At 40.5% G+C, this 16,717-nt stretch overlaps 1 protein-coding gene across 7 annotated transcripts in view; it reads left to right on the top strand.

Annotated features, from left to right (window-relative positions):
* Window positions 1–16,717, top strand: part of CDON (cell adhesion associated, oncogene regulated) — a 94,066-nt gene that overhangs the window by 59,000 nt on the left and 18,349 nt on the right. For all 7 annotated transcript variants that reach the window (XR_011540951.1, XR_011540949.1, XR_011540950.1 and 4 more), the window contains exons 12-17: window positions 2,481–2,684; window positions 4,465–4,646; window positions 5,909–6,014; window positions 10,568–10,690; window positions 13,735–13,956; window positions 15,997–16,277. Coding sequence is in view for 4 of the 7 variants with exons in the window: in XM_008517104.2 (XP_008515326.2) it covers window positions 2,481–2,684; window positions 4,465–4,646; window positions 5,909–6,014; window positions 10,568–10,690; window positions 13,735–13,956; window positions 15,997–16,277 (1,118 nt within the window). In the remaining 3 variants the exon portion in view is untranslated. The remainder of the gene's footprint in view (window positions 1–2,480; window positions 2,685–4,464; window positions 4,647–5,908; window positions 6,015–10,567; window positions 10,691–13,734; window positions 13,957–15,996; window positions 16,278–16,717) is intronic.

Genomic DNA, 16,717 nt, shown 5'->3' with positions numbered 1-16,717 from the left:
CTTATTTAGCACACTGTGGTAGACACTGTACCAAATGCTGGAGCAGCAGGGAGAAAGTAAACCTTGCCTTCAAGAAGTTTACAGTGTAGTGGGTGATATAAACAACTGAACCAATCACAACATAGTGGATAATGTAGACAAATTAACGCAGAACAGTGATTTTGATTCATTATGCCTGAGATTCTACTCTTGGTATTGTGGGATCACAATAGAAATATCTAAATCACCCATTTGATATAGAGGAGGCCACGGGGTTGGGAAGAGAGGCACCCTGGGTTGAGCCTCAAAGACAAGAAGGCTATCGCCGGAAGAAGGAACAGGAGAAGAGGATCTAGGCAAAGACAGCTCCTTGTGCAAAGAGACAGATGAATGATGTTTTATTTCATTTAGAGATTTAGGAGATTAGATATTTTACTTAGTGTGACTGCTTGCTGTGGGGAATGACGCTAGAGTGGCTGCCTTGTGTGATGTACTTAAAAATGTAGTCGTTCCCTGAAAGCAGTAGAGAACCCTAAAGAATTTAAAGAGGGGACAAGAGGAATGGCAGAAGACAAGGTTAGAGAACTAATGAGGGTGGTGACAGCGTGAATGGAGAAAGGGACCTAGGTGACGGATCAAGGGAGCTGAATATACATCGAATGAGACAGAGAAACATGGTGACTTGGGCAGCTAGGGTCCGCTTGCTGAGATGGGTCACAGAATCTTTAGGTGAAGATCCTGGATTCAGTTCTGGAGATGTGAGTTTGGAGTTATCCAAGCAGAGAGAACCATGAGAAGTGATTTCTCTCATCTTCGCAACAGCCCTGCGAGGAAGGTCGTGTCTCTCTCTTACAGATTAGGAAACTGAGACTCAAGGAGGTTATGTGGTTGCCAAAGGTCATCCAGAAAGGGGTGGAACTGCTATGCAAATGCAGATTTCTTAAGCCCAGGGGCATGTTCTTTCTTTTATCTCTTAACTGTCATATGCTGTTTCTTTGGGTATTGAAGATACCCTTCTGTAGAGATTTTTTTCCCTAATAACTTTCTTCCCTGTTTGGTCTGTGCGGTTCTTTGAGGAGTTTTAGCCTCACGTGAATCTACATAAGGAAGTTGATTGGTTGTCTGGCATTGAGAGTTTCACTAACAGTTGTATTCATTCTGTTTCCATTGCTGTCTATCTTGAAAGGAATACAGTAAGTATCAGTCAAAGTCACCTGCTTTGAATATATTCCTCTTTTTATCCATTAAGCAGTTTGTCTTTAAAATGCCGCAGTTTTCTCCACGCAAGTACCACATGCAACATCATTTTGTTTGTTCTTCTGTATGTGTTTTGCGGGTTGAAGGGGTGTTGATTGTGGAGCATGGCACAGTCTCAACAGAGAAAGGCTCCCTCAGTGACTTCACCACAGTCGTGTAACCACGGCCCAGCACTGGTCCTCCTTGTTCCAGGTCTAGAGACTCGACTGCCAGTATGCCGGAAGATGGTCGGTCTCTTGAGAACCAGCTCACCTCTACCACATTCATAGGTGTCACCCCGAATGGCAGTGTACTAACTTGTGATGTGGCTGTCATACAGACCAGCCCGTTGCCATCAGCATTCTTTCCATGTAGGAACCCAGTGGGAAGTCAGCGTTATAACAAGATTGCTTGGTCCCTGGTTTAAATGGCTGGTGAACTTGCTCCTGATCCTTTCAACCTGCCACAGAAGCCAGACCGTCTGATCTGTGGGTTAGGGTGTCCCCACCGCTTGGCAGGGCCGACTGAAAACTGCTGAACGTTAGCTCTCTGACCCCCTTTTTCTACATGTTCCTGTAGATCAGCTATTTTCCAGGAGCGCTTTTCTCTGTTTAGCGACATGTCCTTCCTAATACTTGTGTCTTCCAGCTTTCACCCTGAGTAGCATGCTCCCTTCCTGTTATTATCAGTGTTGATTTTATTGGTCAAATTTTCTCTCTTTTACCACCTTCAGTCTGTTTTTTTGGAGTAGCATTCCTGTGGCCTTGAGGGGTGTTAAGATAGCATGTGGTAGTAATAGCTAATGTAATAATCTGTAGATTGTTTGCTGAATGTGTTTTATGTAGCTTGGGTGGATGAAGAAAAACATCTAAATAAGACCACACATTCTAATTATGAAAATTTATTATAAATTATAGCTGCAATCAGACGAGCACCAAATAATCATTCCTTCTACACTGTTTTAGCTGTCAATCCAAAATAGCATGGTCACAGTGATCACACTCATTACCTCTCAGTTTTTCAGAGCTAATTATCAAGTTTGTAGATTATTTTAATTTTCCTTTCTTTTATTTCTGTATTTGGCCATTTCCTTGTCCATTAGCTTTTATCGGAGGACAGGAAGATAGCCTTAGTGTTATTAACTGGCAGCAAGTCAAGTGAAGAACCTGTAATAAATGGGCTTTGGGACTCATCCTTCTGAGTGGATTTGCATTGTTCTTGTCTCTGACTCCGTGGGGTATTGAAATGAATGTTTCCATCTTCAGTTCCGGAAGCACCTGATCGGCCCACCATCTCCACCGCCTCGGAGACGTCCGTCTACGTCACTTGGATTCCTCGGGCAAACGGGGGTTCTCCAATCACCGCCTTCAAGGTGGAATATAAACGGATGAGGACTAGCGATTGGCTGGTGGCTGCGGAAGATATCCCTCCTTCCAAACTTTCTGTGGAAGTTCGTAGTTTAGAGCCAGGTAGTAATATTCAGACACTTCCTTTTTTAACCGTCAATGCATATTTGTAATCATCTAGTGTTCTTCTGATTGTTTAAGTAATATGAGTTTAGTGGATAAAAATTTGAAAATAAAGAAAATCTAAAGAAGAGAATAGGTCAACTGAAACCGGTCCATCTGGAGATAACTGTTGTTTACATTTTGGTATATTTCTTTCTAGCCTTTTTTCTGTGTGTGTGTGTGTGTGTGTGTGTGTGTGTGCTCTTTTTTTTTTTTTTTTCTTTTTGCTGAGGAAGATTTGTCCTAAGCTAACATCTGTTGCCAGTCTTCCTCTATTCTGTATGTGGGTTAATGCCACAGCAGGCCTGCTGATGAGTGGTGAGGGTCTGTGCCTGGGAACCAAATCCAGGCCACCAAAGTGGACTGTGCTGAACTTAACCACTGGGCCATGGGGCCAGCCCCCTTTTTTCTCTTTTTAATACAAACTGGAATCATGTCATAAATATTGTTTTGTGACCCCATCTTCCCCGTATTATATCATTATATGTTTTCCAATATCATTAAAAATTCTTTAAAAACTCAACTTATATCTAAACTGTGTAGCTGTATATTTAAGTATACCATAATTTCCTTAACCCATTTTTTTAAATTTCTGGGTTTTAGATTGTTTCTACTTATTTGCAGTTAGAAATAATGTTGTGGTGACATCTTTGTGTGTGTGTGTTTTGCTGTGAATGGATATTTCAAGAGGCAGGTTGCTTATTTGACTACAACTGTTTGATGATGACTCAGCGCAGTTGTACTCTGCTTAGTCTAATGGAAATGAGACAATGCATACCTCTTCTCTTTTCTGTAAGTTTTGTTTCAGCAGAGGAACTCTCTTCCCCCTCACTATCTTGAGACTGTATGAGAGAAATTAAACCGTAAAAGAGCAAAGCAGTACTCACAGATAAACTTTCTCTACTTTATTTGTTTAGGTTTCATGACTGTTTTTGTTTGTGGACCTCTAAACGTACTTTAGTAGCAGATGCCTGTGTTTGTCTGAATAGGTAAAATGAGCAAAGGAACGTGGAGGGAGAGCTGGGAGGAGTTGGCAGTTTGAAATGTGGGTGAAGCTAAGTAACCTTTTACAGATGGAAACATTGTCTTCAGAAGCCCAATGGTTATTTTTGATCTATCCTATTACTTTAGGCTTCTAATTTATTCTTTAGATACAGATTTTCAGAAACTCACAATCCTTAGAGTTTTTTTTTTTTTAAGTTCTTAATATCTAATCCAAATAAATATCTTCTGTTGTAGTTTAAATCTGCTCCCTCTTGTCGTATTCTTAGTGGACTCAGAATGACATCTGCTGTCACCCACACAGGGCCTCCTCAGAAATGAATTCACATATTACACTTCGCTTCAGTCGTTCCTTTCAAAGGGAAAAGAGCACACATACTTCAACTAATACTGTATTGACGCGAATGACTTCAGAACAGGATGGTAAAAAGAGTAAAGGTGCTCTTTCCTGTTCTCCACTTGCCCGCCTCCAAGACAGATGTGATTGATCTTTCATGACAGTCTCTCTCGGTGACTCCTAAGAAGGTCTTGGAATCTTGAACACAGTGCATTGAACAGCCACTACCAGTTGGTAGAAGTTGGCATGTGGCTTGCACTCTCTTTACCATACAGGCTTTAGAGTCTGTTGTTGCTATCGTAGAGAGATACTTAAGCACAATTGTCGTATTTTGAATGTTGTGCCTTCAGTTGTCTTATTACAGCTCTTTAAAAATTCTGTTTATTTTCTCCCTCTCAAAAGGTTCAACATACAAATTTAGGGTCATTGCCATCAACCATTATGGTGAGAGTTTCCGGAGTTCGGCGTCCCGTCCTTACCAGGTGGCTGGGTTCCCCAATCGGTTTTCTAACCGCCCCATAACTGGACCTCACATTGCCTATACAGAAGCCGTCAGTGACACTCAGATCATGCTCAAGTGGACGGTGAGTAGAACCTCTGCTCTAAGGAGAAGACTTTCTGGTTTGGCCATGTTGACAAGCAGTTTCATGTTCTCCTGACACGATACTGTGAACAGCAAATTTTTGAACTTTTAAGTGAGGAGAAATTGAAGGGCACAGATATTTGTCTAAAAGCATATATTATAAATGGGGCAGGGTTAAAAATAAAATTACTGTCTCCTCAACTCTCATATAAGTCCTAACTTAATTGCCATTTCATAATGTTTTTATATTGAACCAAATGTACATTTTTTTTTTTATGATTTTTGGCCCTGAGCTAACATCTATTGCCAATCTTCCTTCTTTTTCTTTTTTTTCTCCTCCCCAAAGCCCCAGCACCTAGTTGTATATTCTAATTGCAGGCCATTCCAGCTCTTCTATGTGAGACACCGCCTCAGCATGGCCTGATGAGCGGTGCTAGGTCCGTGCCCAGGATCTGAACCGGCAAAACCCTGGGCCGCCAAAACAGAGCACAGGAACTTAACCACGTGGCCATGGGGCCAGCCCCCAAATGTACTTTTATGTCTTTGAACCTCATGAAGTGAGCATATTGCTTTATTTTTGTTTAGCCCAGCAGTAAGCTAAGTGCTTTTTTTTTTTTTAAAGATTTTTTTATTTTTCCTTTTTCTCCCCAAAGCCTCCCGGTACATAGTTGTATATATTTTTTTTAATTTAATTTTATTTTTTTTAAAGATTTTTTTTTAAATTTTTTCCTTTTTCTCCCCAAAGCCCCCCAGTACATAGTTATATATTCTTTGTTGTGGGTCCTTCTAGTTGTGGCATGTGGGACACTGCCTCAGCGTGGTTTGATGAGCAGTGCCATGCCCATGCCCAGGATTCGAACCAACGAAACACTGGACTGCCTGCAGCGGAGCGCGCGAACTTAACCATTCGGCCACGGGGCCAGCCCCCATAGTTGTATATTTTTAGTTGTGGGTCCTTCTAGTTGTGGCATCTGGGATGCCACCTCAGCATGGCCTGATGAGCGGTGCCATGTTGGAGCCCAGGATCCAAACCGGTGAAACCCTGGGCTGCCAAAGCAGAGCGCATGAACTTAACTGCTCGGCCATGGGACCGGCCCCTAAATACTCTTAATACCTTTGAATATTTTTGAATTAAATTAAAAATGGCCAGCAAGGATGTTTGCAAAATGAAGCTAGAAATATATTACCAGATAAATAAATCTTAATGGATGTGAAAGTTACATTTATTTTTATCTTTGACAAATCTTTGCTTCTATTTTCCAGTACATTCCATCAAGTAACAATAACACTCCCATTCAAGGATTTTATATCTACTACCGGCCAACAGACAGTGACAATGACAGTGATTACAAGAGGGATATTGTAGAAGGTGAGTCCCATTGGCAGCTGGAGCCCCAGTAAAGGAGCTTTGAAGCGAGAGGGTTTGTAAATATTCAGAAAAACATCTTCCCAGGATAAGATAGAGTAAAAAATGGTATATGCACTATTACTTTGAATTTTTCCCAAAAAAGACAATTTTTCCTATTTAGTATAGAGATATAGTCTCTTACACTTTGGTTATAGAAAAAGTCAGTCAGAAAAGTATCAGGGAGATAATATTTGTCAGTAGTTCATCTGAAAAAACTGTTTGTTTTCTGTTTTGTTTCAAGGAATATAAAAATCAATTGCAACTTCTAGCTGTAGTTTAGAAAGTAATGTCTCAGTCAGCAGTTTCATTGATGCCTGTACTAGAAAGAGCACATCTTGAGCATGTTATCCACTTTTAGAGATGCTGAGAAATTGGAATATATGTAGACAGAAAAACAGTGATGGCTGTTGAAACTACCTTTCTATGGCATTTGAAACACGATCCAGAACTGTGCACATGGCCGGAAGGCCCCACTGATGTGGCGGCCCCTTCTACACCTCAGCCATGGCTCACGCACCCGCTCTTCTCACTGGGTCTTCTGTCACACACTGGCCTTCTCTCAGTTTCTGTGTGCGCAACACGAGTTTTCCTGCCTCAGGACTGAGGCACGTGGCAATTCCTGCTGCGTTCCTCTCCCAAGGCTTTATCGGCACTCTGCTCTTCTGTGGTCGTGTACTTAAACGTTACTTCCTCAGATAACCTCCGCCCCTTTCCATGAAGTACCCTTTTATAATTTCTAACTGTGCCGTTTATGTTTATTCTACAGAATTTATCATAGTTTTGATCTATGTGTGTGTGGGTATGAAATTATTTGCTTAAAGTTTGTCTCCCCCACTCAGTATCAGCCTCCTCGTGGGCAAGAGGCCTTTTGCCCACTGCTGTATCCCCAACCCCTACAATGGGGAGGCGTTTAGTATTTATTAAAAGCATGAAGTCCGAAAGGAAAGGCAATGTGTGGGATGACCAGGCTGGAAAAAAGATGACTAAGAGAAGCACCAGATATCTGTCTTCCAGGATTTAAGGACTGTTACGTGAAAGAGGAAGCCAGTCGGTTGAAGGAGGGGCTGTTAAAAGGAAATAGTGTAAGGAAGAAGCATCTAACATAGCATTTCTGCGGGGGGGTTCTCTCACAAAATGATAAACTCCATAATTTTGGAGGCGTTCCATCAAAGTTGGATGCCTGTTTCCCAGTAATATGTTGGATGGGCTTCACTGTGCTGTGTAATTTGCTTATTCCTTATTTTCAAGTTTATGCATTTGAAATTCTTTTTGTGGCAGTTGGAAGCTATTGGTCTGTTCTCCTAAACCCAGGAACAGGAGTATTTATCCTTTATACGTAAAGTTTCTGGGACTTTGGGAGGAAAGTTTCTTCCAAGGTCTATTTTCACTGTAAGATTCTGATTCTTTGAAATATTAAATGTCCTAATGGGTCATGTCAGAAAATTGCCCTGGGCCAAGGTTATTTTCATATGACTTGTTGACATCAAACACTGCATATAGTTTTTGCTGTAAATAGTCTTGTGATAGATTATTTTAAATGTGCTGTATCATGTTTCTTTAAATATTGTAGAATTCCTTTTAATGTTTATCCAATGAAATTACTTTTGTAATATAATGAAAAGTTTATCATCTGAGTTTTAATACCAGCTCATAGTAGGAGCTCAGTAAACATTTTTCGAATGAAGGAATGATTGTTTCTCTTTTCTTACTCTGGAAAAGTAGGGAAAAAATTGGTCCCTAAAATCTGCCTTAAACATAAAGAATTGGGGAAATGTGGAAAGATAATTGCTAGTGGCAAAACTATTCCGGGAAGTCAAGAGAGCAGCTGTCTGGAGGGAGAGAAGGGACTGGAAGAAGCGCAAGGGGACCTTTGGGGTGCCAGTACTGTTGTCTTTCCTGACCCGGGTGTTGGTACCTGGGTGTGTGCAGTTTGTGAACATGCGGGGGGCTGTTCAGGATGTGGGTCCTTTTCCATGTGCATATTTGACTTCATAGGAGGGTTGTGGAAGAATGGAAGTGGAAAGAATTGTTAGTGACTCTTCCCACGTTTTCGTCCTAGCGAGGTCTTCATTTTAGTTCAGCTGGTTTAGGAGAGTGGAGCTGTCAGATTTTTATATTTAAAATCTTCTGACAGATGTTAAACATTTGTTATAAAATGGTTCTAAACAAGGCAAATGTAAATAAAATGAATGTCCTTCTTTGCCTCTGTCTCTCGCTCTCCCCCACGCTTCCTAGTTCTACTGTCAAGAAATATCCGCCGGTAAACAGTTTTTGAACCCTCTTCTCTAGTGCAGTCTTTGAACTCTTGCGAGCTTGTGTGGTGTGAATATTGCGTGTGGAACTGGGAAACTACTGTCAAGGAGATTTTGTCTCCAGTAGTGATGTGTGCAAATGTGCGGTTTGCCTTATGGTTCACGGAGAACTTGTTTATAAACGTCACAGGCGGAGCAGTACATGTTTAAGTGGGCTTCACTGTGCTGTGTAATTTGCTTATTCCTTATTTTCAAGTTTATGCATTTGAAATTCTTTTTGTGGCAGTTGGAAGCTATTGGTCTGTTCTCCTAAACCCAGGAACAGGAGTATTTATCCTTTGTACATAAAGTTTCTGTAAAATTTCTTAAAAGTTTTAGATTACGTATGTCTATTGACCCAAAATGGTTTAAGCTTTTGAAAAAAGTTTGCAACGCAATTAAATAGTTAAAGAATACATTGAGAGAACAATTGTTACCCTATCTTCTGCATTAAGTTCCACATTTAGATGAACTAAATGTTTCCAGCATACTACTGTTTTGTGACGAATATTTTTATCTTGTAAAGTTAGTTCAGTTCCAAATAAATCAAAGTTTCAGTCATCCTGATTTTTAAATCTGTGCTTTAGTCTCTCACCTTTTCTAAAATATCCTTTTAGGGGAAAAAAGTTGCCTGTTAAGCAGGGGTGATGCTGGTTGGTTGACTTTAAACCTAATAATGCACTTAGTTGTCTTATCATCTATCAATGATCAGTAAAACCTCGTTCTCTCTGCTGCTCTTTTGTGTAATTTTAGTCATTGGAATAATTACCATAGCAGTGGAATATTAATCTAACAAGATGTGTGTTATTTTAACTATTTTCTCTTATTAGTAACACATCAGAAGCTTAGTTTAATTCCATTTTTACTAGTACTGTGAAAGAAAAACTTCAAATCTAGTGTAGGGATTATTCAAGAGAATGTTTACAGTTAGGTGAGTAAAGGGCTGGGCCAAGAAAGACTCAGAACACAGAAAAAAATAGAAGTCTTTTAGAAGGTTTTTGGAATTTCAAAATAGGTCTATGCTAGTCTCAACCGGGTTTTGAGTCCAGATTCTTTTAGGGTCCTCTTTACAGTTATAAATGGGGCATAGAATTCCTCACTTCTTGAGCCTTTCAGAGTCTCTTGATCCTAAAACTAGCAGATTCGCTTCATTATGAAATATGGGTCTTTATGAATAAAGGGTTTTGTATTGGTGACCTGGAAAGGGGGTCGTGCTTCTGCATTGAAATATTTTTGTCTGTGTTGAATTAGAAAGGAGCCTGGTGATACTGGTCTTGTCAGCCAAGTAGATTTGACTTGTATATGTGGTTTTGTTTTGGTTTTTTTTCTCCCCCTTTAATTAATTCTGAAATCAGTTGGTGGTGTAATTGAGTTTCTAAGAAACAGTGGAAACAGTTTGAAGAGGTATTTTCAAAGAGGGATTAAAGGTGCTTGAAGAGTTAATTAAATCTAGCAGAAGTGTCCCTGTTTATTAAAGTTTGTCACAGGTCCGTGGATGTAAAAATGGAGAGTGATTTGCACTGGAGTGTTCGGTGTAGGAGTGTTTCTAAATGAACTGCTGGCTGTGTGCCATGGATAACAGAATCGTTCTCTTAGAGATGCTGGTGTGGTTTGGAGACCCTGACTCAAAAGAAAGGAAATAGTGGGAGCAGTAGCTGAGAGTTTCCCATAGTAGATTCTGCTTTTTGATTATTGTTAGCCATTTATCCAGGCCTTCATTTATATGTCAGTTGGTGTCGCGTTCATTACAGTGGAAAGGAGAGTTTGCCAGGGCCTGTCTTGTAAGTGGTCCCTTGCTCTAGGTAGGACACTGTTTGCTGACCTTGTGTACAGTATTGCTTTTTCGTGGGTGGACAGAGTGGATCGACTTGCAGGGCTGAAACTGGGCATCAAAGGACTTGAGGGTTTTTTTAAACCTATGCATAAAATTAACATGTATTTTATGCAAGACTCACCACTAATTGTTTGTAGTGAAACGAAGTATAACTTTAATTCAGTTTATCTCTTCTCTTTAGCATTTTTTCTTGCTATGCAATAAAAATGCTATTTGCCAGTGCTGAATTACTAAAATACTTATATTAAGTACATTTTCGTTGCAACAAACTGTACTATATGGTGACGGATGCTGCTCCAACCTCCTTGTGAAATTATTACGTGATTGTATTGACATCATGACGTAGGTTGTATGACATGTAAAGCTCCTCTTTTCTTTTTCCTTTCTAGGTTCAAAGCAGTGGCACATGATTGGCCATCTGCAGCCAGAAACCTCCTATGATATTAAGATGCAGTGCTTCAATGAGGGAGGAGAAAGCGAGTTTAGTAACGTGATGATCTGTGAAACTAAAGGTAGGAGACGGGGGACACTTTGTGCTTTTTCCTGGACGGTGCTAGAATTCTAAACTCTGGACTGTCCCTTCTGACTGTTGGTGTATTCATCTAAGAAAATTTCTGCCTTGGCCTGTTTTGTAGGTACATATGTTTAGACTGTCCCAACAGAGAGTATAATATGTTGGCTAGAGCACTTGTCTGAAAAATAGTTTAAGTAAGCGTTAATCCTATTCATTAATTTCTCTGTGACTCAAAGTCACTCACTTCCTTTCTTTTTTTTCTGAATGAAGAGAATAGAAATATTTGCTGACTAACTATCTTCTGGGATTGCCATGAGAATTAGAATGCTAAAAAAAGTGTAAAAATTTTAAGGAAAAGTGCTACATATGTTTAAAATGGTTTCTTGGATGATAGATATGTATAACACTGTCTACTTGAAATTCTCAGCTCTGCCTACATACGTAAACTGTAAAATATTGCCATTTTTAAAAACAGAAGATACCACATGTGAGTGATAACATCAGCTAGTGTGGATACTTAGAAAGCAAAAGCACTCATGTCCAGTCCCAGTTCATCTGACAGAAAAAGAGACAGTTTCTTCCTTTGTCTGTTGACTGTTCCTTTCCTTTGTCTGTTGACTGTTCCTTTCCTATGTCTGTTTTTAAGAATGGGAAAATTTCTCAAATTGCTCTGGTAGATTCCCCCCCCCCCCCCTTGTCATTGGCCCTCCCAAACCACTCCCTGGAGTGGAGTGATTGATCGGGGTCTACGCTAGAGTTCTGTGGGGTTTGAGTGGACACCTAAACAAAGTTGAGGCTCTGCCAGCGTGGAAGACAGCTGTCACAGGGGCCGGGCAGCCGTTACTGTCTGCTGTAGGAGATTTCATTATCCCAGTTTAAAAATGAGGAAACTGAGGCTCAGAAAGATTGAATTATAAGCCAAGACTTAATTCCATTTTTTAATTCTAAATCACGTGTCTTTCTGCTGTAGAACCCACATATTAAATCCATATTTAAACATATATATAGACTTATATATATAGAGAGAGAGAGACTTATCTTGAATTGAGTGTCTTTTTGTACCGCACGCTGTGGTGTTTAATGAGTCTTTCTTACTTGCCTCTAAAATACTGTGATACTGGGGGTCAAATTAAATAAATGTGAAATTTATCTTCTCTGTTCCCAAGACGTTTAAGAATTTAGCCAGGCCAAATGGAAAACAACACAGACAACAATGTGATAACTGTTTTGTTTATAACAGTATAATAGTATAGCAGTATCTATAATAGAATTCCTCATTAATTGACTTTGCTGGGGAATGAAAGTTTCAACCTGCGTACCTTCAGATCAGTGCAAAACAAAATAACTTCTTTAAAATGTTAACTGTTCATACTGAATGAGTTCCTAAAATGGATTACACAATTCCCAGCCTGTTTCATTAGAACGTATGATATATAATTTAACCTTTTACAGAAATGACCCAAATTCTTGTTGTAAACAATGATTGTCTTATCTTTAGTCATTCAGTAAGGTTTTCAGGAGTCACAGAGGAGGGCAAGGCCAGCCATCTACCCCTCCCCTTCAGGATCATAGACTGTCATGATTTTCCTTTTGTTCTTTGATTTCTCTTTATGTTCTTCATCTCACCTTTCTCATTTCGGGTTCTTAGCTGTCTCTTCTTATTGATGTTAACGGGTCGTTTCACTCACCCTCCAACACAAGCCATCTGCCCTCAGTTTTCAACTTCAGCAGGAGCTTGGCAAGCAGAGCATCAAGCTTGATAGAATTACGACTAAATTAAGAGTAAATAAAGAGAGAGTAAACCTGAAAGACTTTCCCGTGAGTAATTATGATCGTTAGTGTATGATCTGTAACATCCACTTTGCCTCAGAAACTTGTTTGTTTTCTTTAGAATTGGCAGGAACCTTAGCACTGTACAATCCAACATACACCTGAAGGAGAAGTTTCCTTTAGTCTCTGCCAGGCATTCATCCACCTTTCAGTGAGGAGAGCTCTTTCCTTTGAGAGGTGGCCTTTTCTTTACTGATTCCCAGCTCTGTTCTGTGTAGTTGAAGTTGCTAGAAAATTGAACTGCAATATGGTGTTGCTTGAAGTAGATTTTTTTAAAGACCACTCTGCTCCTATGTGGTGTTAGGAACCATACCAGGAAATACAGTATAATCACTAATAGTAATAACAAAATTGATTGAATACTGCCATATGCCAGGCTCTGTTCCAAGTGCTCTACAAGGATTAACTCATTTGCTCTTCATCATGTTATTATCTTCATTTTCTACATGTGGAAACTGGTTCATGGAGGTTAAAGTCAGAGAGCTAAGGATGGGTGGTGGAGCTGGGACAGAAACCTAAGCAGTGTGGTTCCAGAGACCAGGCTGTCAGCCACTATGCTCTGCTGCTTTTCTATGACATTTAGAGCGTTAAGAGCATATTATTTGGGGACAGAGAGAATGGGGTTTGAGTCTCCCGTGTTGTTCACTTTTGTTATCACTATCACCCCAAATACCAATGAGTTAGGTAAAAGTGCTACATTTATGTGGACTCCAAAAGTTTTTGGTTTTGAATGCTTAATATTATGTGTGAGGTGTTTGGAATTGTATATAATTGTTCTGTTAGTCCAAAGTCATATCTTCTAATACTAATCGTATGGGAGAGACATAAAATATGTAATTTCAAGTCTTATTCAGCTCAAAGTGTATCAGATAGAAAGGAGTTTTTGTCCCATACATAAGCTGACATACTTTTAATTCACCTCTTTGGGAGTCTTCTCCAAGTACAATTGAGCAGATAATCCTACAGCAGTTTGGGTTAGACTATATGTTTCTCTGTTCTTAGGATTTCTCTAGAATTTGTGGACTAAAACTTTGGCACATCAGATTTTTCAACTTTCGAGCCCTCTTTGTTACTCATTGGTGGTCAGATCATCTCAGTAACAAGTGTAAACAGACTGGCTTGCATTCCTAACCAGACCTCCTTCAGAGAGTAAACCATTTCATAGGGTCTGCGTTCACTCTGACATCATGTTTTGCTTTATATTTCAACTAGTGAAACGTGTTCCTGGAGCTTCTGAGTACCCTGTCAGAGACCTGAGTACCCCTCCCAGTTCTTCAGGAAACGGGGGAAATGTTGGGCCTGCAACCAGCCCCACCAGAAGCAGCGATATGTTGTATCTGATAGTTGGCTGTGTGCTAGGTGTCATGGTCCTCATTCTCATGGTTTTCATTGCAATGTGCCTGTGGAAGAATCGCCAGCAGAATACCATACAGAGTAAGTCATTCGGAACATTTCCTTCTCTTTTTCTAAAGATGGGTAGAAAAATATTGTCAGAATAAATATTGATTTCCAAACCTTTGGTGTCATGGTATAAAACACATTAGATACTCTCCATTCAGAGGAGGTGACTTTAAGACTGTTCTAGCTGTCAGCCAAAGTAAGTGGAGCATCAAATTAAATTGCCCAGTAGAACTAAACAACAAAGCCAAAACCAGGCGGCTCTCTAAATAAATAGCTGACTTGGTGCTGGGAAACGGGCTTTGTCGGACCACCAAAGAGGACGGATACTGCAAGCATGAGCTCTGGACTTGCTGTGGGAACACCTTCCACTCTACAGTCTGGTCCACGGGGAAGAGAAAAGCCATGATGGGAAGGAAGGTCGTGAAGACTTTTCTAAGTTTCTGTCCCTGAATGACGCAAATGAAGATATCACGGTCCTGGTTCGGTGCCTGATGTCCCCAAACTGCTCTGGGGCGGCGTCAGCTTCCCCCCGCATCTAGACGAGGCGCACCTGAGCTGCCAGTGATGGCGCTGCTTTGGAACAAAGAGCCTAGACTGCTTTTCCTTTTGCTTCTCCCTCAGTTCTCTCCCCCTCACTGCGTCCCTTTCCCATTCCTCCAGCTGTTATAAAGTAGGATAATCAGAGCCAGCAGGGGCTGTGGTCTCAGGTGGGAGGAAGTTTTTTCTTTCCCCTTTGCCCCCAGAATAAGGGAATGAAAGGAAAGCAAAGGAAGACACCAGCAGTGACAGGCGCTTCCAGCAGCTGGCAGCTGGTTCCCACGTTTGGCCCCTTTTTAGTTATTAGCTCAGGGGGGAAAATGACTTACTGTGTCGACTTGGTGCCTTCCAGGAGATAGGCAGGGGTAGTGCGGTGGTGCCACCAGCTGAAGCGGTTGGAAATCATTTGATTGGATCTTTTCTTTCCTAAACCATTTCAATGTTGATGAGTTGATTCTGTGAGTGTATGCTGAATCATTAAAAGAAAGGTTTTAATCTGGTTGAGCAAGATTAGTCTGGTTGAAGTCATTTTCCTTTGTGACTTGATAGTATATTTTAAAATGGAAATTTATCACAGTAGTGCTCATTCAGTGATTCATTCAAAAGGGCCTCATGGACTCTCTTCTGTGTGCCAGGCACTGTGGGAGACAGTGGAGATGCAATGGGAAATAAGGTGCCAGGGTCTCTGCCCTCTCTGTTTATAGTTTAGTGAAGAAGATGAGCAGACATACTGGCAGTAACACACCTGTGCGAGAGGTTCAGTAACCAGGCTGGGGACACCTCACCCACCTTGGCGTGCTCTAATACACCTTGCTAATACCTTTGAAGAATTTATCAAAACTCTGACAACAAATCTCATACAGTTTAGATGCTGTACTTTCTAAGGAATATCTCACTTTTTCTCAGTATATCTGGTAGATGTACCTCTGGAAATCAGAATTTTGAGGCAGCTGTTTAAATGCCTTTAATAAAAGGAAATGGAATAATTAGACTTTTGCCTTTAATACTCCTCAACTTCCAAATTGGCTGTAATAACCAAGGGACTATGTGAGTAGTCAGTGAACGTATACACAACTCCATCCTTTTACTCAAGTGTTGTGTATTGCTACTTGGAATATCCTACCTGAAGTTTGCCTTTTGTTGTTGTTGCTTTATATGGTTTCTTTTGGCAATTTGAAGTGTGGGAGTTTGAACACTTTTTCTAAGTGTTGTCAGTACTTTGATAGTTTCGACTTGCACAGTTTATTAATTCTCTTTTGAGTAATTTCTCTCTGGTTAATTTCTCTTCCCGTTAACAGAGTCATAATTAACTCAAATTTCCTAGCTCCCTCCACACTGTAAGGGAAATGACAGCAGTAACTTTGTTACAGCACGTCTCACGAGTAGGCAGTAAGTGAACACCGTCAGAGTGTTATATTTTAGTGTGTTGTGGAGGTTTCATTCATAAAACTGCCTGAGAAAGGAGATTGTCCTTTTCAGTTTCTTACTTTTTTTCTTTTTTTTTTTTTTCTTTTTTTTTTTCTTCTCTCTTAACAGAATATGACCCACCGGGGTATCTCTGCCAAGGACCAGATATTAATGGGCAGATGGTGGAATACGCCACTCTGCCTGGCACCAACCGGATAAATGGAAATGTTCATGGAAGTTTCATAAGCAATGGGGGTCTCAGCAATGGCTGCTCCCATCTTCACCATAAGGTCCCTAACGGAGTCAATGGAATTGTGAATGGGAGCTTAAATGGAGGCCTTTACTCTGGGCACACGAGCTCTCTAACCAGGACACGTGTGGATTTTGAACATCCTCGTCATCTAATGAATGTAAGAGACCTAATTATGAATAAAAGCCTTCCCCATGGCCCGCAGTGCCAGCTACAAGAACAGGGTTGCCATGCTTGGCTTTTTTCAATCTAGAAAGCTCAGAGGTTCTCTGGAATGGAAATAGTATATATCACGGTATGATCCAGAGTAATCATTGTAAGCTTTCTGTTATTGGGTAATAGTTATATTCATCAATTTGGTTTTTTTAGAAAAAAATTATTTAGCACTGACAGTAGAACACCAGTAACAAACTGACTGGAAGTTATTCTTGAGATGAAACGGAAATACCGTTGGGTGTGGACCAGACCAGATACTTTAAATTTGATGTGTTTAGAGTAGAGTCTAAAAACCCCTATGCCTAGAGGAGTCAGGCAGATCATGAAATGGAGTGAAGTGAGTTGGCAATGAGACAGTGGAGGTGGCGGGAGCAGCCTGGAGGG

The sequence above is a fragment of the Equus przewalskii genome, chromosome 6 (assembly GCF_037783145.1).
Source record: "Equus przewalskii isolate Varuska chromosome 6, EquPr2, whole genome shotgun sequence".
Taxonomy (NCBI): domain Eukaryota; kingdom Metazoa; phylum Chordata; class Mammalia; order Perissodactyla; family Equidae; genus Equus; species Equus przewalskii.
The sequence above is the reverse complement of the archived record's forward strand: the minus strand, read 5'-3'. Positions and strand labels throughout refer to the sequence as shown.